This window comes from Rhinoderma darwinii, chromosome 5 (genome assembly GCF_050947455.1).
Source record: "Rhinoderma darwinii isolate aRhiDar2 chromosome 5, aRhiDar2.hap1, whole genome shotgun sequence".
Classification (NCBI taxonomy): domain Eukaryota; kingdom Metazoa; phylum Chordata; class Amphibia; order Anura; family Rhinodermatidae; genus Rhinoderma; species Rhinoderma darwinii.
In genome coordinates, this window is record NC_134691.1 from 16,472,723 (window position 1) to 16,494,884 (window position 22,162).

The 22,162-nt window shown below is 44.9% G+C and overlaps 1 protein-coding gene across 3 annotated transcripts in view; it reads left to right on the plus strand.

Annotated features, from left to right (window-relative positions):
- The window catches only part of ASAP1 (ArfGAP with SH3 domain, ankyrin repeat and PH domain 1), a 239,949-nt gene that overhangs the window by 209,833 nt on the left and 7,954 nt on the right, over window positions 1-22,162 (plus strand). For 2 of the 3 annotated variants that reach the window (XM_075825722.1, XM_075825723.1), the window contains 11 exons: window positions 1,153-1,201; window positions 2,645-2,808; window positions 8,422-8,555; window positions 14,342-14,433; window positions 14,585-14,771; window positions 15,274-15,359; window positions 17,059-17,174; window positions 17,994-18,061; window positions 18,233-18,340; window positions 18,724-18,952; window positions 20,987-21,148. In XM_075825722.1, coding sequence (XP_075681837.1) covers window positions 1,153-1,201; window positions 2,645-2,808; window positions 8,422-8,555; window positions 14,342-14,433; window positions 14,585-14,771; window positions 15,274-15,359; window positions 17,059-17,174; window positions 17,994-18,061; window positions 18,233-18,340; window positions 18,724-18,952; window positions 20,987-21,148 — 1,395 coding nt within the window. The remainder of the gene's footprint in view (window positions 1-1,152; window positions 1,202-2,644; window positions 2,809-8,421; window positions 8,556-14,341; window positions 14,434-14,584; window positions 14,772-15,273; window positions 15,360-17,058; window positions 17,175-17,993; window positions 18,062-18,232; window positions 18,341-18,723; window positions 18,953-20,986; window positions 21,149-22,162) is intronic. The other variant, XM_075825724.1, reaches the window with a different exon arrangement.

Consider the following 22,162-nt stretch of genomic DNA (forward strand, 5'->3'; position numbering starts at 1 on the left):
CATACGTTACATTACTTATCCTGTACTGATCCTGAGTTACATCTTGTATTATACTCCAGAGCTGCACTCACTGTTCTTCTGGTGGAGTCACTGTGTACATACATTACATTACTTATCCTGTACTGATCCTGAGTTACATCCTGTATTATACTCCAGAGCTGCACTCACTATTCTGCTGGTGGAGTCACTGTGTACATACATTGCATTACTTATCCTGTACTGATCCTGAGCTACATTCTGTATTATACTCCAGAGCTGCACTCACTATTCTGCTGGTGGAGTCACTGTGTACATACATTACATTACTTATCCTGTACTGATCCTGAGTTACATCCTGTATTATACTCCAGAGCTGCACTCACTATTCTGCTGGTGGAGTCACTGTGTACATACATTACATTACTTATCCTGTACTGATCCTGAGTTACATCCTGTATTATACTCCAGAGCTGTACTCACTATTCTGCTGGTGGAGTCACTGTGTACATACATTACATTACTTATCCTGTACTGATCCTGAGTTACATCCTGTATTATACTCCAGAGCTGCACTCACTATTCTGCTGGTGGAGTCACTGTGTACATACATTACATTACTTATCCTGTACTGATCCTGAGTTACATCCTGTATTATACTCCAGAGCTGTACTCGCTATTCTGCTGGTGCAGTCACTGTGTACATACATTACATTACTTATCCTGTACTGATCCTGAGTTACATCCTGTATTATACTCCAGAGCTGCACTCACTATTCTGCTGGTGAAGTCACTGTGTACATACATTACATTACTTATCCTGTACTGATCCAGAGTTAAATTTTAGAGCAATAATTTTGCAATAATATATCATTACCACCCCTTAGTAAAAAAGTAATAAGAATATTTGTAAGGTATGTTAATATTATGTTTGGCTATTAGCAGGAAATGCTGGTATCCTCGACACCCCCTTTGTCATTTACTGCTCTGTGTCAGTCTTAACTGTATTTCTGGCATTCTATTCAGGTTGTACAGTTTACAATGCTGTAACTGTAGCTACATTCTGTGGAGGCTGCTAATCTAGCCCTTCAATTGTGTAATTTAACAGGAGGATATTAGTTGATAATTCCTAGTAACACCGGAAATGTCAGTAATCGGTTTCCCTTTAATTTTCAGATAACAGAACTTACCACTTTCAGGCGGAAGATGAGCAGGATTATATAGCGTAAGTTTGTGTCCTACCAGATTTTGTGGAAAATAACTGTAGAGATGAAGGCAGAACAGAAAACCTCAATCTGTCACCGTCGCCTCCCTGAGGTACTGCATTCATTGCGATTTCCTCATAGTGTGTTCAGCTCCATGGCCCTGAATCACTGCGGGAGCTGCGGCTGGTATACGGCGGCTGCATTATATGCAGGATGCATCGCTCTCTGGCCTCCATCGTTATACTGGGAACGTTTAGGAGTAATCCTTGATGAATGGCCCCTTGCGTTTAAAGAGGATCTGTCACTAGTTTAGTAATGCCCTATCTCCTATATAATCTGATAGGCGCTGTCACACTGATCATTCCAGTGAAAATTGTGTCCCAAAATGTTCATTCATTTAAAAGTTATGAGCTTTTTTCTAAATATGCATATTATACTATACTGGACAAGTGGGTGTCACCACCAGCGATTCTCCTGAGGCGGAGCCTCCTCACAGCCTCTGACACTGTCCAATCAGCATGAAGCTGCTTCACACAGTGTCAGAGACTGAGGCTGGAGGGAAGGGGGATCGCTTCAAATAGCCATATCTCTGGCTGTGGACCACCTAGAACAGTAGATCTGGGGGCATATGAAAGATGAGATTCTAATCTTTCATATGCCACCAGGATCGCAGTACTAGCTGTGAAAAAAACAGGTGTCCGCAGTTGAAAACAAAGTCTGGAATGGAAGCTGTGTACTATATGATCACACTGTGTTGCTGGGCAGGGAAGGGGGAGAAGCTGTATGCTGATTGGACATCATCATACAGAAAACATTACACCGCCCAGAGAGCTAAATAGGAGGGGACTCTTTCTTTTCTATTCGAGCCAAATTAGAATATTTAGAAATATGCTCATAACTTTGCAAATAATAAACGTTTTTGATTAAAAATCACACACTAGTTATCAGCATGACAGCGCCTATTAGATTTGATAGGAAATAGGGCATTAAAAAACGGACGACAGACCCTCTTTAAAGGAACACTCCGTGTAAAACTCATACACAGTGCAGGGCCTTGGGGTGATCCAGAATGCAGGGGTTCCCTCTGGTGTACTATATATCCCTGTGTCATGCACCGCTCACTCAGGCCTGGCACTAGACCGAATAAGTTTTGCCAGGAGTGTCCCTTTAAGTACTATGAACACAACACTGCATACATGCAGTATGAGAGGTCAGGTTGTATTTTTGGTAGTTGCAGAATCTCAGAACCATGGTCCACGGAGACATGGGGGTCACATAAGGGGTTGTGTAAGATTTGAATACTAATATATAATCAATAAATTTCTCTTGTACAAAAAAAAATGTAACATAATTTTTTATTTTTGGGGGGGGGGTTTCCTCTGAACATCGGAGTTTTTTTTTAATACTCTTCTACTTTCTCGTGTTCTCCGTTTTCTTAGTAACTTTTTTCTTCTTTTTGACAGGTGGATATCGGTTTTAACAAACAGCAAAGAGGAAGCGCTTAATATGGCCTTCCGTGACGGTCAGAGCAGCGGAGAGAGCAGCCTGGAGGACCTGAGTAAAGCCATTATCGAGGACGTGCAGAAGACGGCAGGAAACGATGCTTGTTGTGATTGTGGATCTGCAGGTGTGAATGTTCTCACCCGTTATACTCTTATATTACACTAGTGACGGTCCTCAGTGGATGAACCCTCTGAACAGTAGACCCAGGGGTGGACTGAGAACCGTCCTGCCCAGGAAATAAAGATCATAGGTCCCTTACCACTCATGATACAGATTTTAGTTTTCTTGGTCACTGCGGCCTTCAGCCATTGGTCGACACATCCACATGACATCACCGTCACAGTGGCCTATTTGCAGGGGACCAGTGAGGAATTTATTATACAGACATTTTTTTTTTTTTTTTTTTTTTTTGGGGCAGGTGTAATGTGGTCCCAGACACTTTGCCATATGTCCAGTAAGGAGGTAGCTCCGAATTTTACGTTATTTTAATCAGAGCTCCAAAATTCCTTTTTTTGCCGGCATAAAGCAAAATTATAAAATTCTGGCTGCAGCTACCACTAGTGGAATTTACTACGTATAGATTAATGCAGATTCTTTAATTAGAGCTAAATTGTCCTCTGTGCAGTGAGCTCCCCCTAGTGGTGGCTGCAGGAAGTCAGCATTTTTTTTCATTTAAAGAGAACTTGTCACCTCTCCTGACGTGTCTGTTTTAGTAAATACTTGTATTCCACATGAAATCACAGTTCTGAGGCATCTTTTCTTAGAACTCTAAGTTGTTCTATTCCTCTGTTATTCCTCCTAGAAATGTATAAATAAATTGTCAACTGGCTGTTACCAGTTGAGGGTGTGTCCCTACACAGTCTGACAATGTCCAATCAGTGAGGCCAGTGAGACTGTGTAGGGACACGCCCCTTTGACAAGTTTGGTAACGCTTTCATACATTTCTAGGAGGAATAACAGAGGAACATGACAGATTTAAAAAAAAATAATAATAATAATAATTTGGTTCCAGTGTTGTTATTTCATGGGAATAAACATATTTAGTAAAACGGACATGTCAGGAGAGGGGACAGTGAGCCTTTTAACCTATGATGGGAAAAAGGGGATTTAGTATTAGAAAATCTGAGCTACCGCACCTATAAAGACATCCAGTAAAGTTTGTCTGGGGTCCTATGTGCCCGATTACCCTGCTCCTGGTAGAACCTGAGAGTAATTATATCATCGCTTGTAATTATGATTCAGGTCTTCATTTCCCCTGCTGCTCTGTATTCCATATGGAGTTAATAGATGTATAGCAAACAATAAAAATCCACATTATCCGACCCAAAGCCGGACAAAACAAGGAGCAAGAAGAAAAGGCATCTAAACATTTGATGCCCGCGCTGTCCTAGCATTATTGTTTGGTTTGTGTTCAGCATATGTGCCAACGAATATTCCCGTCCCCTACGCTGACCGTATCCATAGAGCCTCGTGGACCCGGCGGATGCCGAAATAGTTTATTATATATAGAACAGCGTGGGCTGCGGCACTTTCCTATACAGTGGGCCGCAGCGCTTTTATATATTTTTTTCTAACATGGGGGCTTACGGGTAAGGCCTAATGCACACGACCGTAAAAATCGTCCATAAATTGCGGACCGCGATTACGGACCCATTCACTTCTATTGTCCACGGACACCTTCCCGTTTATTTACGGGAAGGTGTCCGGGCCGTAGAAGTGTGACATGTCCTATCTTTTGCGTTTTACGGCCTGTGCTCCTGTACTTGGAGCACGGGCCGAGAATGCGGGCGGCTGTCCGTGCCCACAATCGCGGACTGTGATTACTGGCACGGCCGTGTGCATGGGGCCCAACACATTCTCTAACTACTCTATGACCTGCAGTAACGTATGTCGAAAACACAATGTAAACAGAGCCTATAGGTGGCCATACACTTTATAGATCGCTACCGGGGCGTTTTCTATGGGGAGAGGAGAATAAGTGATTGTCAGGCCACTAGATCAGAAACCGATCTCCTGTGGGAACCAAGGATCATTTGGCGGGTTCTGCCATCTTTCATCTACTGGGCACCTTTACTAGACCAGAGGAAGTGCAGAGGAGCTGATCCATTACTCCGTCACACACTTCATACTGATGAACATCTAAGGGCTCGTTCAGACCAGCGAGTATCACGTTCGAGTCATGGCTGTTAAAACAACGGCCGTCACACGGACTCCTGTATTTTAATGGGGCCTTTCACACGACCATTGTTTCAACGGAGCGCGTGAAGGGTCCGTGAAAGAATAGGGCATGTCCTATATTACTGCGTGTCACGCATCCCTCTATACACGCTAGTCTATGGCGGATCCGTGACCACGCGTCCCGCCGTTTTATCACGTCCGAGGTTGGCTACACTCATCTGAATGTAGTTCTACCGTCCCGCCATGTTATGTGGACTCATAGGTTGGCCTGATGGGATATATTCTTTAGTGGTTGCTCCGTACGTTGCGTTCTTCCCATGTGACCCGGCTTTCCATGGTTATCATGTAATGATTGATATCATGGTCGCCTTTTATTTTCCGTCTATTGACCGGTATACGGCACACCTACCGAGACTGAACTCACATTTTTCTCTTATATAATAGAAAATGACACGACTTAAGACCGCGCTTGACGATAATTAGAACGTTACATAAATATGAAACCAGAAACCGTAGCGCTCATTCTTCACCGAGGACTGTATAATTTTCTACTGTTTAGTAGTATTATAACCATAATGAATATAATTATCCCAGCTGATCAGTGCTACCGGTATATTCATTCATATGGAAGGTGTACCCATGGAAAACGCGGTCTATAGCTGCGCAGCAATCGGCAGAAGAATCGTATAGTTAGAGCCTTTCCACAGGGGAAATATTTTTATGTAGATGCGGCATCATGGGGGATTAAAGGGGTCGTCCAGTCTTGTGGAACTAAAGGGAAATCATTGTATAATGTGTAACAATGCCTAACCTAATTTCTAAGATCTCTCCTTGCTGTCAGTGAACGAGAACATCCTTGTTTATACCTAGAGAGGGAAAATCCCTCCTTGCCTAATACTTTTGAGGGCTTGATACAATTTGTATTCATCCTAGCTCTTGACTCCAGGCTGATACATTGCAGCAACATTGTGCTGTTTGGATGGTTAATTACATAACTAGGAAGTTTAGACGTTCAGAAGGGGACAAATATGGATTAGTGGGAGTCCTGGATCAGGGAAATTCTGAGGATCAGTGGGGGTCCTGACAGTCAGACACTCACCAATCCAAAAATAATGGCATATCCTAGGGATATACTATCATAGATTAACCGTTTGAGGGCATATATAGGGGAAAGACATTGAAAGCGATCTGTAGTACGGGTTTGCTGTGCGCCCAACTCTAGGAGATGTGTATCTGCTGCCACCTGCTGGATAAAGTTGTCATCACCAGTTTTTTTTTCAGCCTGAATGACCATTGTAGGACTTTGCCTGCGCAGTTGCAGTATTTGCAGCACCCCCATCCCCTATTTTATTGACATTTATGGATTGATAAATCACGAGGCAGAAAAAATGCATCTAAGGAGAGATTACAGCACACAGGAGAGATGCCCCCTGGATGCATAGAGCAGCAGAGGCGGCATAGCTAGGAGTTTATCACAGGGGGCTGGGGACAACTACACATCTGTGTGCCCCCCCACACAGTATAATGACACCTTAGTGTGCTCCACATAGTATAATGCCCCTATAGCTGCCCTAAAGACAGATTAATGCTCCCATAGCTGCCCCACATACTATAATGACCCCTTAGTGCCCCCCACATTGTATAATGACCTCTTAGTGGCCCCCACACAGTGTAATGCCCTTATAGCTTCCCTACACAGTGTAATTCCACTTCAGTGCCTCCCCACACAGTATAATGCCCCTGTAGCCGTCCCCACACAGTATAATGCCCCTATAGCTGCCCACATACAGTATAATGCCCCTATAGCTGTCCACATACAGTATAATGCCCCTATAGCTGTCCACATACAGTATAATGCCCCTGTAGCCGTCCCCACACAGTATAATGCCCCTATAGCTGCCCACATACAGTATAATGCTTCTATAGCTGTCCACATACAGTATAATGCCCCTATAGCCGTCCCCACACAGTATAATGCCCCTGTAGCCGTCCCCACACAGTATAATGCCCCTATAGCTGCCCACATACAGTATAATGCCCCTATAGCTGTCCACATACCGTATAATGCCCCTATAGCCGTCCCCACACAGTATAATGCCCCTATAGCTGCCCACATACAGTATAATGCTTCTATAGCTGTCCACATACAGTATAATGCCCCTATAGCCGTCCCCACACAGTATAATGCCCCTGTAGCCGTCCCCACACAGTATAATGCCCCTGTAGCCGTCCCCACACAGTATAATGCCCCTATAGCTGCCCACATACAGTATAATGCCCCTATAGCTGTCCACATACAGTATAATGCCCCTATAGCCGTCCCCGCACAGTATAATGCCCCTGTAGCCGTCCCCACACAGTATAATGCCCCTATAGCTGCCCACATACAGTATAATGCCCCTATAGCTGTCCACATACAGTATAATTCCCCAATAGCTGTCCACATACAGTATAATGCCCCTATAGCTGCCCACATACAGTATAATGCCCCTATAGCTGTCCACATACAGTATAATGCCCCTATAGCTGCCCACATACAGTATAATGCCCCTATAGCTGCCCACATACAGTATAATGCCCCTATAGCTGTCCACATACAGTATAATGCCCCTATAGCTGTCCACATACAGTATAATGCCCCTATAGCTGCCCACATACAGTATAATGCCCCTATAGCTGTCCACATACAGTATAATGCCCCTATAGCTGCCCACATACAGTATAATGCCCCTATAGCGGCCCACATACAGTATAATGCCCCTATAGCTGTCCACATACAGTATAATGCCCCTATAGCTGTCCACATACAGTATAATGCCCCTATAGCTGCCCACATACAGTATAATGCCCCTATAGCTGTCCACATACAGTATAATGCCCCTATAGCTGTCCACATACAGTATAATTCCCCCATAGCCGTCCCCACACAGTATAATCCCCCTATAGCTGGCCACATACAGTATAATGCCCCCCATAGCTGTCCCCACACAGTATTATGCCCCTGTAGCTGTCCCATACAGTATACTTCTCTATTTCGCCCCCCCCCCCATACTCAGTGTAATGCCCCCTTAGCTACCACCAGACAGTATAATGCCCCATAGTGCCTAATCAAAATCAATAAATATTTACCTATCCCCGCTCCCACGTGTGGCAGAGATCCCTCTGCACCTCCGCTCTGTGCAGTGTGTGGCTTTCTGTAGACAGGCGCAGTGACGTCACTAAATAGCGCCTTTCTGCATCGAGCCACTCACAGCTGGAGCTGGCAATACCCATTGAATGCTGTAGCAAGGAGCCATCAGCTCCCTGCTCCAGCATTGGATTCAACTGTATCTTCGTCCTGAGGATGCAAATAAAGTTAAAACCGGGACACACCACCGCTGGGGGACCGGCACTGGGCCTCACCATCTCAGTGGGCCCGGGGCCACTGCCCTCCACTAGCTACGCTACTGGAGAGCCTTCTTACTGACCCCCACCTTCTGTCTGTACTGTCCGCTTTATTTCGTCCATCTTATTGTCACCTTCTGTTCACATTACACAACTTTTGTCATTCTTTCTACAGATCCTACCTGGCTCTCTACCAACCTGGGGATATTAACCTGTATAGAGTGCTCTGGAATACATAGGGAAATGGGGGTTCACATCTCTAGGATCCAATCTCTGGAACTAGACAAGTTGGGCACTTCTGAACTCTTGGTGAGTATTATGGGACCAGCACTGATGACCATTTAGTATAAATGGTGCCATGTATGCTTTAACCCTTTAAGTGTGAAGAATCAGCGAGATCTTCTTTTTCTAATATATATTTTGGAAAGTTTGTTTGAAGCCCGATTTTTCATTGGTTTAAAAGCAGTCCATGTGACCATTACAGCCTGTGATTGGCCTGTGATTGGCTGCAGCGGTCACATGGGATGAAACGTCATTCCGGGAGGCCGGACTGGAGGAAGAAGCAGGGAGTTCTGGGTAAGTTAACTTTTATTACTTTTAACTCCAGCGGAAGTCACTGTCCCGGGTGCTGAAAGTTACTGCTGATCAGTTAAAGAGGCTCTGTCACCAGATTTTGCAACCCCTAGCTCCTATTGCAGCAGATCGGCGCTGCAATGTAGATTACAGTAACGTTTTTATTTTTAAAAAACGAGCATTTTTGGCCAAGTTATGACCATTTTTGTATTTATGCAAATGAGGCTTGCAAAAGTACAACTGGGCGTGTTTACAGTAAAAGTCCAAGTGGGCGTGTATTATGTGCGTACATCGGGGCGTGTTTACTACTTTTACTAGCTGGGCGTTCTGACGAGAAGTATCATCCATTTCTCTTCACAACGCCAAGCTTCTGGCAGTGCAGACAGCGTGTTCTCCAGAGATCGCGCTGTGACGTCACTCACAGGTCCTGCATCGTGTCAGACGAGCGAGGACACATCGGCACCAGAGGCTACAGATGATTCTGCAGCAGCATCGGCGTTTGACACGATGCAGGACCTGTGAGTGACGACACAGCGTGATCTCTGGAGAACACGCTCTGTGTCTGCACTGCCAGAAGCTGGGCGTTCTGAAGAGAAGTGGATGACACTTCTATACACAACGCCCAGCTAGTAAAAGTAGTAAACACGCCCCGATGTACGCACATAATACACGCCCAGTTGGACTTTTACTTTTCAACACGCCCACTTGGACTTTTGCAAGCCTCATTTGCATAAATACAAAAATGGTCATAACTTGGCCAAAAATGCTCGTTTTTAAAAAATAAAAACGTTACTGTAATCTACATTGCAGCGCCGATCTGCTGCAATAGCAGATAGGGGCTGCAAAATCTGGTGACAGAGCCTCTTTAATGGTTCATTTAAAAAAAACCCGCAACAAAAATAAAGTTACTACTTACCCAGAACTCCCTGCTTCTTCCTCAAGTCCGGCCTCCTGAGATGACGTTTTAGACCATGTGACCGCTGCAGCCAATCACAGGCTGCAGCGGTCACATGGACTGCCGCGTCATCCATGGAGGTCGGACTGGATGTCAGAGGAGGGACGCGACACCAAGACAACAGCCGGGTAAGTATGAACTTATTTTTCTTAATATCGCTGCGTTCCAGCACGGCTCAGCAGCCTCTTCTCTCTATCAGTGCTGACAGAGAGAAGGGGCTGCCGATTAGTGCAGTATCTGTCTGTATGTGTACCTCTGCCCGCCTGGCCGTTACCAGGCAACGGCTCCGTCACACACGGATGGCACACGGATACCTTAAGGTTTTTTTGACGGCCCCATTGACTTGCATGGGCCTCACGGTCACGGAATCTCGGACCAAAGTAGGACATGCTCTACTTTTGTCTGAATGGAGCAACGGGACCGTCAAAAAAACTGAAGTGTGCATGGTCCCATTGAAATGAATGGGTCAGGGTGCTAGCTGTCAGAAAAACGGCTAGCACCCTGAAGGAAAACGCTGAAGTGGGCATGAAGCCTTATATGGGCCTGCCCGTGTCATAATTACTGCCTGAAATAGGATATGTTCTATATTTTTCAACAGCCCGGGCACCTTCCCATAAGGTACCCATGGCCAATAGAAGTCTATGGGCCCGTAATTACGGGCGTTTTTACGTTTGCGTGCACGAGGCCTAAATCTGTAATGAATATATGGCTTCATTTCTTTTAGGCTTCCAATAACATTATTTACACTCTCTAGCATATCGAGAGGGAGCAATTAAATTCATACTGAGAGGTATTTAAATAGTGAGCTTTTACTCTATCCAGACCGTAAGTCCAACCTCCCGAGCAACGCCGGGTATAAAGCTAGTTGTATGTAAAGCTCAGTTAGGGGGTAGCCTGCGTGCATGTAAATACTCTATAGATGGACATATTCACCCATGGTAGGGGCTACTTACACATCAAATCACAGGTTCAGCTTTAAGGAGTATCTGCAATTTCCAATACTTTTGATATGTCATAGAGACATATCAGAAATTTTGATCGGTGTGGGTCCAGGTGCTGAGACCCTCAATATCGGTGCAGAACCCCTTCATTTGAGTTCTCTGCACCTTCAGCTGTGATTGGGTCTCGTTGTCATCCTGAAGATGGGCTCACGTAAAACATTACTAGCCCGTTTTCAGCCTAAGGTGGAGCGCCGATCACAGCCGAAGGTGCAGGGCACTCAACTGAGGGGGTTCTGCGCCTTCGTTTCAGCAATATTGGGGGGTCTCAGCACCTGGACCCCCACCGATCAAGACTTCTGATATGTCTCTATGACATATTAAAAGTGCGGATATTCTTTAAAGTGTAACTAAACTTTTGAAATGTCATAATGCATGTCAGAAGTTTTGATCGGTGGGGGTCAGAGCACTGCGACCCCCACCGATCGCTAAAACGAATTGGCAGAAGGGCTCGGGAGCGCTGTGCCGCTTCTTTTCTGATCAGTTTTCCTCGGGGCGGTGTACGGATTCAAGAGAAAGTCTATGAACCCGTACACCGCTCGCTTGGCTTCCTGAGGAAAAGCAGATCATAAATGAATCGGCACATTGCTCACCGGAGTGATTCTGCCTCTTCGTTTTAGCGATCAGTGGGGGTCTCAGTGCTCGGATCCCCACCGATCACAACTTCTGACATGTCACAATAAAAAGTCAAAAGTTTTTTAAAAGTTTACTTGCCCTTTAAGGAATATTTACCATTTACGGTGACTTCCTAATACACAGTAAGTTTAGGAACACACAGCTTAAACACTGCGAATTTTACGCAACAGTTTAATTGCGGAGAATCTGCAGCATTTTACAGTACCGGAAGTGTGGGTGAGATTCCAACTAATCTCTTCCCCACACTGCAGTAAATATCCGCCGAAAACACCGCACATGAATTGACCTGCAGTGCGGTTACTTCAACCGCAGCATGTCGATTAGTTCTGCGGATACGCAACTCTTCTATTGCGGGTTTACCCATTGAATTCCATGGGCTGCTTAAACCTGCAACAAAGCAGTGTGTTGCGATATTTGCGGCGGAATCACCGCGATGCGCCGCAAAAATCGCAAGTTAAAGAAAAATAACAATAAAGTTATACTTCGCCAGAGTTCCCTGCTTCTTCTCCAGTCCGGCCTCCCTGGATGACGTTGCAGGCCATGTGACCGCTGCAGCCAATCACAGGCCAATCACATGGCCTGCAACATCATCCCAGGAGGCCGGACCACGCTTTGAGAAGAGTAAGTATGAATTAAGTTTTGTTTGTTTCCGGCGCCGCTTCGCAGTGGAAATTTTGTCTGAAAAACGCATCACAATGTGGTGCTATTTTCCGGACGGCATTCCCTGCGGTGTTCAGCCTAACGCAGTGTATCCGCACTGAATACGTTGTGTGTGCTCCTACCCTAAAGATTTGTTGGCCCGGAAAACCTGATAATTCAGCACGTGACGTAAATAGTTGTATGCTGGATTAACAGGAGGTTGCCTGATATTCTGGCCCTTAATGTCCTTGGCAGAGGTACTACATGATCCATGGAGGTCCTAATCTTCCAGGGTCCAAGGCATTGACTAATAATAACAACGATCGCACTCATGTGCTATTAACATCAGTAACGGCGCTTCGGAGCACTCCTAACCCCATTGTAAAGAGAGGCAGGAACAGACCCCCTATAGAAAGTGTCACACACAGCCCCCCCTGTAGATAGAATCACGCGCAGCCCCCTGTAGCTAGCGCCACGCGCAGCCCCCCCCCCCCTTGCAGGGAGCACCACGCGCAGCCCCCCCCCCCTTGCAGTGAGCGCTACCCCCCCAGACCGCCTGTAGATGGCGCCACACGCAGACCCCCTGTAGATGGCGCCATTCGCAGCCCCCCTCCCCCTTGCAGGGAGTGCCACACCCCCAAGACCCCCTGTAGGTAGTGCCACACACAGACCACCTGTAGGTAGTGTCACACACAGACCACCTGTAGGTAGTGCCACACACAGACCACCTGTAGGTAGTGTCACACAGCCCTACCCTTAATGTTTTAGCTGTTTGTTGCAAAAATGCATCTTAACTTTTTCCTCCCTTTTGCCCCCCCTTGCATATAGTGCCACACAGCCCCCCCTTGCATATAGTGCCACACAGCCCCCCTTTGTATATAGTGCCACATAGCCCCCCTTGTATATAAGCCTATAGCATTCATTTGTATCTGCGTCCTGGAGACGCGGATACAAGTGAATATGGCTGTCGCTACGTCCCCCCTGCCGCCCGTGACTAATTAAAAATTTGTGAGTGGGGGGGGCCGTGGAAGGTGCGTGGCCACGCAGCCACACACACCTTATAGGGAACAAGTCTTGACAATCCTCTATGATCGAAATACATCAGCAGCCCCAATCTTTTTCCTGCTCTGATAGTTTGTTACAATGTTTCAGACTGGAGTCCAGGCTGTTTAGCTCACAGAGGATTGTCTAGGTGCAATTGTAGCAAACTCTGTAAGCTGTTTAGCTCTATACTAGATACAGTTAACACACTATCCACTGTGAGAAGTATTGGGTCTGTACAGGTTTTTCACCTCTTAATGTAAACAAGTATGATCCCATTTACTGACATGACAGCAAGCAGCGGCCAGTCACTGTACAGTAATCTCATGTAAGAAAATCTTCCCCACTGCATTGTATGAGCTCCGTTAAACTGTAAGGACTGTCTGATGACAAGCTTGCTGACTATTTGCAATAACAACCAGCAGAATAGTGAGTGCAGCTCTGGAGTATAATACAGGCTGTAACTCAGGATCAGTACAGGATAAGTAATGTAATGTATGTACACAGTGACTCTACCAGCAGAATAGTGAGTGCAGCTCTGGAGTATAATACAGGCTGTAACTCAGGATCAGTACAGGATAAGTAATGTAATGTATGTACACAGTGACTCCACCAGCAGAATAGTGAGTGCAGCTCTGGAGTATAATACAGGATATAACTCAGGATATGTATAAGATAAGTAATGTAATGTATGCACACAGTGACTCCACCAGCAGAATAGTGACTGCAGCTCTGGAGTATAATACAGGATGTAACTCAGGATCAGTGCAGGATAAGTAATGTAATGTATGTACACAGTGACTCCACCAGCAGAATAGTGAGTGCAGCTCTGGAGTATAATACAGGATGTAACTCAGGATCAGTACAGGATAAGTAATGTATGTACACAGTGCCTCCACCAGCAGAATAGTGAGTGCAGCTCTGGAGTATAATACAGGATGTAACTCCGGATCAGTACAGGATAAGTAATGTAATGTATGTACACAGTGACTCCACCAGCAGAATAGTGAGTGCAGCTCTGGAGTATAATACAGGCTGTAACTCAGGATCAGTACAGGACAAGTAATGTAATGTATGTACATAGTGGCTCAGCTTTTTATGTACATTCATTTTACATGTAAACACTAAAGTACATGTCAATTACAAAGTCAAGTTGAGTGCATTGGGTTATATGACTATTTGTGTGCCATGTTGTGTATATAACGTCTTAGTCTATGTCTGCCCCTCACTGCTCGTGTTGTTTTTGGTTACAGCTGGCCAAGAATGTAGGAAACAATAGCTTCAATGAAATTATGGAAGGGAATCTACCTTCTCCATCACCAAAACCTTCTCCTTCCAGTGATATGTAAGTAGCATGTGATTCGATAAGACTTTCCAAGCTATCGGCGTAATAAGGAAAGTTATATATTCTGGAGGCGTTAACAATGAATATATCTATCTATCTATATATATATATATATATATATATATATATATTATCCTTCCCTCGCCCGTAGGACTGCACGTAAAGAATACATCACAGCAAAATATGTGGAGCACAAGTTCTCCAAAAGGATGTGCTCTTCAGGGGCTGAGAAGCAGAGCGAGCTGCTGGAGGCTGTGAAATCACGGGACTTACTTGCACTAATCCAAGTCTATGCAGAGGGAGTCGAGATCCTGGAACCACTGTTCGAATCGGGGCAGGTAAGAATACTGACGACTCTTGTAGAGTTCGGATTGCACAGTTAGATGCTGGAAGGTATGTGTGTCTGAGTTGGCCCAACCCCTTCTCTAATCTTGGCCCCACCCCTGAATAGCTGCTCAGGGGAGGTCCCATGACATTGAGCTTCCCAGTTGCTGTGGTGTCGCCATGACTTCCTGCAGCAAACAAAGCCGTCCTTTGTAATGAATTGCCAGGTTTTAAGCCCTCCGTAGTTACTGGACATCTCACGGGGCCAGTTAATAAGAATTCCTATAGACATAAGTAGGATTTAGGTTATTTACTACCTGGCTCCTACGATTTGTACAGCCAGAAAAAAAAATTCAAATATCAAAATAAATGATATGTTATTACACAATCGCTGACAAGGTTATTCCTTTATGTAATATTGCCTCCATAACAGAGCTCCTTTTCTACGTTCTTGTAGTGGAGATTTGTGACATCGGAGATCCCTTGATCGTTTTTATGTCTTGTTGTGTCTTACAGGAGCCTGGTGAAACAGCTCTTCACTTCGCCGTGCGCACTGCCGACCACACGTCCCTTCCCTTAGTTGACTTCGTAGTTCAAAACTGGTGAGAGTTATTTTATTATCTGTATTGATTCATTTTGCGTTATTTTTCTTATAATGTAGAGTTGGCTGGACCCCCAGTGATTAGTTGTAATCTGTGGGGGAACCAGTCAGCAAATGTCCATTATTTCTGCAGCGCCACCACAGGGCAAATAAAGCATTACACCGTTTTCGTTGAAATCAAGGGGCCATCCATGTAATGTATGGACATGCTGGGTCCTCCAAAGTAAGAGACAGCCTTTTGGCCGCTCCCTGCTCCAGCTACTAAATGAGAGTCGTGAACAAGGAACCCCCTTCTATTAACTCAGTTTTCCATAATGGGGTACTTGAAAATGAGTTTCCTAAACCAGACAATAACTTTAAAGAGGACCGGTCACCTCTCCTGGCATGTTTTATTAGTAAATAATTGTATTCCCCATGGAAAAAAAAAATTCATAGAACTCTGTTTTGTGCTGTTCCTCTGTTATTCCTCCTAGAAATGTATGAATAAATTGATAACTGGGTGTAACTAGTTGGGGGTGTGTCCCTACACAGTCTGACACTATCCAATCAGTGTTGACAGAGTGAGACTGCGTAGAGACACGCCCATTTGACAAGGTGAATGGTAACACCCAGTTATCAACACATTAATAAATTTCCAGGAGAAATAACAGAGGAATAGCAAAACACAGGATTCTAAGAAAAGATGCTCCAGAATTGTTATTTCATGCAGAGTTTACTAAAACAGATATGTATGGAGAGGTGACCGGTCCTCTTTAAAGGGATTTTCCAGCCGCTAAAAATTGATGGCCTACTCTCAGGATGGGCCATCAATAGCTGATGGGTCGGGGTCCGACTCCCAGGGCCCCGACCATCAGATGTCTTGAAGGGGTGCAGCTTCTCCTTCATTTCTCACTGAAGTGAATGGAAGAAAAGGCTGCAATACCGCTACTTCCATGTCGACTATTCACAGTGAGCAAAAAGAAATGAAGGAGAAGCGTACAGTGCTGCACCCCCTTCAAAACAGCTGATCAGCGGGGGTCCCGGGAGTCTGACCCTGACCGATCAGCTACTGATGCCCATCCTAGGATAGGCCATCAATTTTTAGCGACTGCAAAAACCCCTTTAAACCTGTAAGGAAAATGACGGCTGCGATAAGATTGCTTCCCTCACTACGAAACATCCAAATCATAGGTTAGGAAATAGAAATTTCAAGTAAATCTCTGGCTTTAGGGATGAAAATCAAGATCTCTGCTTGCTGTCAATAAATAGGGATATTCTTCTTTACATCCAGAGGCTGAAAAACCTGTCCATGCCAAATACTTTTCACAGAGTTTACTACAATTGTATCCAGGCAAGACTATCTTTCGTGAGCGACATACATCAGTAGCACACGTCTCTCAGCTGTACTGATTTTGCTACAGTGTATCAGTGCATATAGAATATATCAGTCTGGGGTCCAAGCTCTTTAGCTCTGGGCTGGATACAATTATAACAAACCAATTCACTATGAGAACTGTTGGGTCTTTACAGGTTACATCTGGCTGCACTTTTTAAAAAACAGTGCCATCCCTGTCCACAGGTTGTGTGTGGTATTGCAGCTTAGCTCCATTCACTTGAATTCTGTTGTGTAATTTTGCAGCGGGCTGTGTGTATATTTCTGCTCCGTTGTCTTCTTTACATGATGTTACTATTCACTCGCTTTCACTTGTCTCTATCCACAGTGGAAACTTAGATAAGCCGACGGGAAAAGGCAACACGGCCCTGCACTACTGTTGTATTTATAATAAGCCTGAATGTTTAAAACTGCTTCTGAGGGGAAAACCGACTATTGACCTGGGTGAGAACAGCGCCCGTGTCTGCAATGTTACGCCAACGCCACGCTATCTGCCATCGTGATGTAAAGGATGAGTAGAAACAAAAGGATTGACTGCATTTACAGATTAAATCCACATATAATATGGATTAGCTCTGCACATACCTTTGCTTTAATCATCGAATACTGATCCTTGGTCACCTCTTGTCTTATACTCCACTCACATCCAAAGCTGCAGTCACAGATCCAACTGTTCTGCAAATCCATTCTTAACAGCTCAGAGTGAAAATTACTGTGAGTCAGAGACACGCAATACCCGCACTCAGCCGAGCCGTTAGTTCAGCTGAACTGACGGAATCGTCTGAGACAGAACGATACAGCTTCTATGTATACAGGATGCATAGAAGCTGTATCATAAAAATTATATATAATTATTTTTCGTAAAAGTCAATTCATTTAAAAAAAATACAAAGGTGTACATGGCCTTTAATGGGGTCTTCCAGTCCTAAGAAATTGTTGGCCTTTCCTTTAGGAATCCTTCCAGCGATTCAAAATATGAGAAGGTTCAAATGAAGGGGAAGGAGCGCTCGTACAAGCACCGCAGCCCCTTTAAAACAGCTGATCGGCGGGAGTGCCGGGAGTAGGACCCTCACTGATAAGAAATTGATGGCCTAGCCTCAGAATAGGCCATCAAAACCTGAAGACTGGAAAACCCCTTTAAATTATACAAATTTACACCACTAGAGGGAGCTCACTGCAGACATATTAAATGGGTATATATAAGACGTATTAAAGGGATATATATATACATGTTACTTACTTTGACATTATCTTCACTTGCAGTAAACCAGTTTGGAGAGACCGCGTTTGACATGGCAAAGAGATTAAAGGCGACGCAGTGCGAGGAGCTGGTGAGTGGGCCGCTCTATAATTATTGGGGGGAGTTGTGTTTCCGTACACTGCTCCCAGGTCTTCATGATGGCTCCTGCACACATGCACTGCTGTAGGTTTTGGTATATGTGCAGTGACCCGTCATGTGGATATAACAAGGATGATGGAAGACGAATTCACTATATTTTCAGCTGTCTCAAGCCATGGCCGGAAAGATGAATCCGCATATCCACGTGGAGTACGACTGGAACCTGCGTCTGGAAGAGATCGACGAGAGTGACGACGACTTAGAAGATAAGGTAACACATCTGCAAATCTGATTACGGTCTGTGAATGAAGAGTGTGTGAGCGTCATAAAGGAGCATGGGATAAGCTGCTGCCGGACACCTCTGGCGCCGCTTATCTTCCAGCAGAACAAAGGATTGAGTATTTTGAAATCTAACACATGATGCATATATCTCCCCCATAAACCGATCCGTTTTTATCTCCATAAGGAGCATGGGATAAGCTGCTGCCGGACACCTCTGGCGCCGCTTATCTTCCAGCAGAACAAAGGATTGAGTATTTTGAAATCTAACCTCTCCAGTCCTCCCTTTAACAGAGGATGTCCGGCCGTGATGTCCAGGTTCAAATGCCACAACTCCTTTGTATACGACTAATATTTAGTCTTCTTCCCAAATAGCCGAGTCCAATCAAGAAGGACCGTACCCCAAGACCCCAGAGCTTCTGCCATTCTTCAAGTATCTCCCCTCAAGACAAGCTGTCACTGCCGGGCTTCAGCACTCCACGGGATAAGCAGAGACTGTCATATGGAGCGTTCACTAACCAGATCTTCATGTCCACCAGCACTGACTCACCAGCGTCCCCCATCACGGACGGCCCTCCGCTGCCCCCCAGGAATACAGGCAAAGGTATGTACTTCCATATTGGTGACACATGAACGTCTTCATCAGATTAAATCATTAAGATCTCAGGGCTTTTTGGATTGGTCTGGTCTCTATCATGGGTCTAGGTGCGCAATATAGGCCGATGCCCTCGTAGAAACGGACGATTGACCCCATGGGCAATGTGAACCTTTTTAGGACTCCCACTCCATAGGCACCACATATTTAAAGGAGTATTCCGGTGTCAGTCAATACATTTTATTCTTTGTATAATGAAAAGTTATGCAATTTTCCAATATCATTTTTGTAATAATTGCTCGCGGGTTTCAGGATCTCTGCTTGCTGTCATGGAATAGGAACCTCTATGAATTATTTCCGTCGTGGTCACTTACTTATTTACTGAGTCCTCCTTTGCATTTTCCCACACTGCTCTCTTATTTTTGTCTATTCTGTCCTGGTCATGTGATCACACCGGTGTCCGGCTCATTACATGACAAATATATTGTAACGAGCCATCCACCTGTGGGCCCATTACAGAATTTTATCCATTGGAAGTAAACAATGAAGGTTCATATTGAATGACTGCAAGCAGAGATCTTAAAAAAAAAAAACATGGAGACTAGGAGATATGCTGGAAAATGACGCTCTGTAAGCAACAAAAATGTCATATGTTATAGCAAACCCTCAGCTGTGAGAAGTCTTTAGTTCATACAGGTTTTTAACCTCTAAGTGTAAACAGGACTATTATTTTTCAATGGCCGCAAGCAGAGATCTTAAAATTCCTGTGGAATTGAAACACAAATGTTATAAATTATAATGTTGCTTAGCGTTTCATTATACAATAACTGCTTAGTAATTGTATAATAAAGACTTATGTAACTTTCTAATATACTCTTTGGTTCAGTTCCTCAACGTTTTCAAGATCTCTGCTTGCGGTCAGTGACTGGTACCATTTTAGCTTATATTCTTTAAAAAAAAATAGAATAGAGCTTTATTATTTTTTAGGAAACCATCAGCATTGTTTCCTTACACACATACTCGAAAAAACCTTGTAAAATGCCTGTGGTCATCACTAGAGGGCGAGCTGTATGCGGCTACTAATGTAGGTTATTAATAATGTAGATCTCCCCCTAGTGGTGGCAACAGACAGCTGAGATGTGTGTGCTTGTGGGTAAACAGATGAACGAGGCGCTGTATTAAAGAAACGGAGCACAGGAGCCTTATTATAGGGGTTGTCCGAGATTTAATGACTTTGTGTTAATGCTTGTAATTTATTAATATAAATACATTTGTAATATACCTACATTTTCCAAAGTGGCCCCGTATACAGATACGGCCGTGGGGTACTTGACGGTGACGTCACTCTCTGCACTGGCTCTGCCGCTCTGTTGATCTTCAATTCTTTGCCGGGTATACGACACGTCACTTGTGACGTGGTGTATATCGGCCTGTTCTGCTGCACCGCCAGTAACGCGCATGCGCGGTCCCTGCTGTTCCCGTAGTCCCTGCTGTTCCCGTAGTCCCTGCTTTTCTCGTAGTCCCTGCTTTTCTCGTAGTCCCTGCTGTTCTCGTAGTCCCTGCTGTTCTCGTAGTCCCTGCTGTTCTCGAGATAACAGCAGGGGCCGCTCATGCGCGTTACAACAGAACAGCCCATACACGGCACCTCACAAGTGACGTGTCGTATACATGGAAAAGAATTGAAGATCAACAGAGCGGCCAGAGAGTGACGTCACCGTCAAGTTCCCCGCGGCCGGATCTGGAAACGGGGCCACTTTGGAAAAGGTAAGTATGTTACAAATTTACATATTTATATTAATAAATTACAAGCATTAACACAGTCATTTTATCTTGGACAACCCCTTTAAGTATATTAGGAAAGTGCTCCAAATTACTTGTGCTGCTGTTTTTTGTTTTTTTTTAAAAAACTAAAATTGTATTAGAAGCTGCCCTTTAAGTGTCCTGTGAATTCTGCGCTCCTTCTGCTCAGGTTACGCACCAGATTTGATGACGGATTATTGTCCTGTAGGACAATAGTAAGATTTTTTGTGTATGCTTTTCTAGTTTCATCTGGTCCTACATCAGCCCTCACTTTAAGCACCCAATCCCCTAGCGGCAGCTCCACTTTATCCAAGAAGAAAGCACCTCCCCCACCCCCCGGACACAAACGAACTCTCTCCGATCCGCCAAGCCCGCTACCTCATAGTAAGGGCTCCATACCCTGGGGTGAGTTGTGAAATGAAGGTGATGGTCCCCCCGGACTGTGTTTCTCTGCTCTCAACTTCTCAACTCTCTTCCAATTCCCAAGGATATCTGTCCCTCTTTACTTTCCTGCTCCTGTACAGCCAAGTCCTACATGAGAAGTTACTTTTGTTAATTATTGGGACTATTGGACCCTTGCTTTGTCATAAGTCTGATGGGGGCGGGCACCCTCACTAGCCCTGAGAAAGGACCGGTGCCAACCATCAGCAGCCAGGAGTCCATGAACAGTGGCGTATATAGAAGAGAGGGGGCCCATAGCAAAGATCAAAATAGGGCCCCCATTATGCCAGTCGGGACAGAAGACCCTAGTGTTTCCCCTTGCTTGCCCCTGTCCATTTCCGTACCCTAGTGCTTGCCAATTTCTCTAAAATTGCCTGCACAGATTATCTCCACCCAATAGCAAATGGGATAGGACCAACCAGGGCTGGGCCCCCACTCTCCAAGGGCCCCATAGCATGGCCTGCCTCTATTGTATGAATGTGCTGTCACTCTCTATTGAACTGAATGGGAATTACGAAACCTTCCGAGTCGGACCGCCACCAACCGGATTTTTACGTCATGTCTAATTGACCTATCGGCTATTTAAAGGACTTGCATGAGTTAAAAAAAACATGGCTGCTTCCTTCCAGTTACTCTCGTCCATTAGTTGTGCCCGGTATTGCAGCTCCGCTACATCCAAGTTACTGCAATACCAGACTCAGCCCATGGACAAGAGTGGCGCTGTTTCTGGAGAAAAAAAACACAACACTTTTTTTTCTAGTCTTGTACAATCCCTTTACATTTTGTGAGCTTCACCTTTAGGGACCAGATTCTTAAAGCGGTTTTATAACTTTAGCAGTTTATCTCCGTTCGTAGGCCATGCTGGGAGTTGCAGTCCTTCACAACAGTTTGAGAGCCTCAGGTTGCGGACCAATGAAATGAGGCATACGGCTGTACATCGCGGAGCTGTGTTTCCAGATCTTCTAACCTGAACACGTC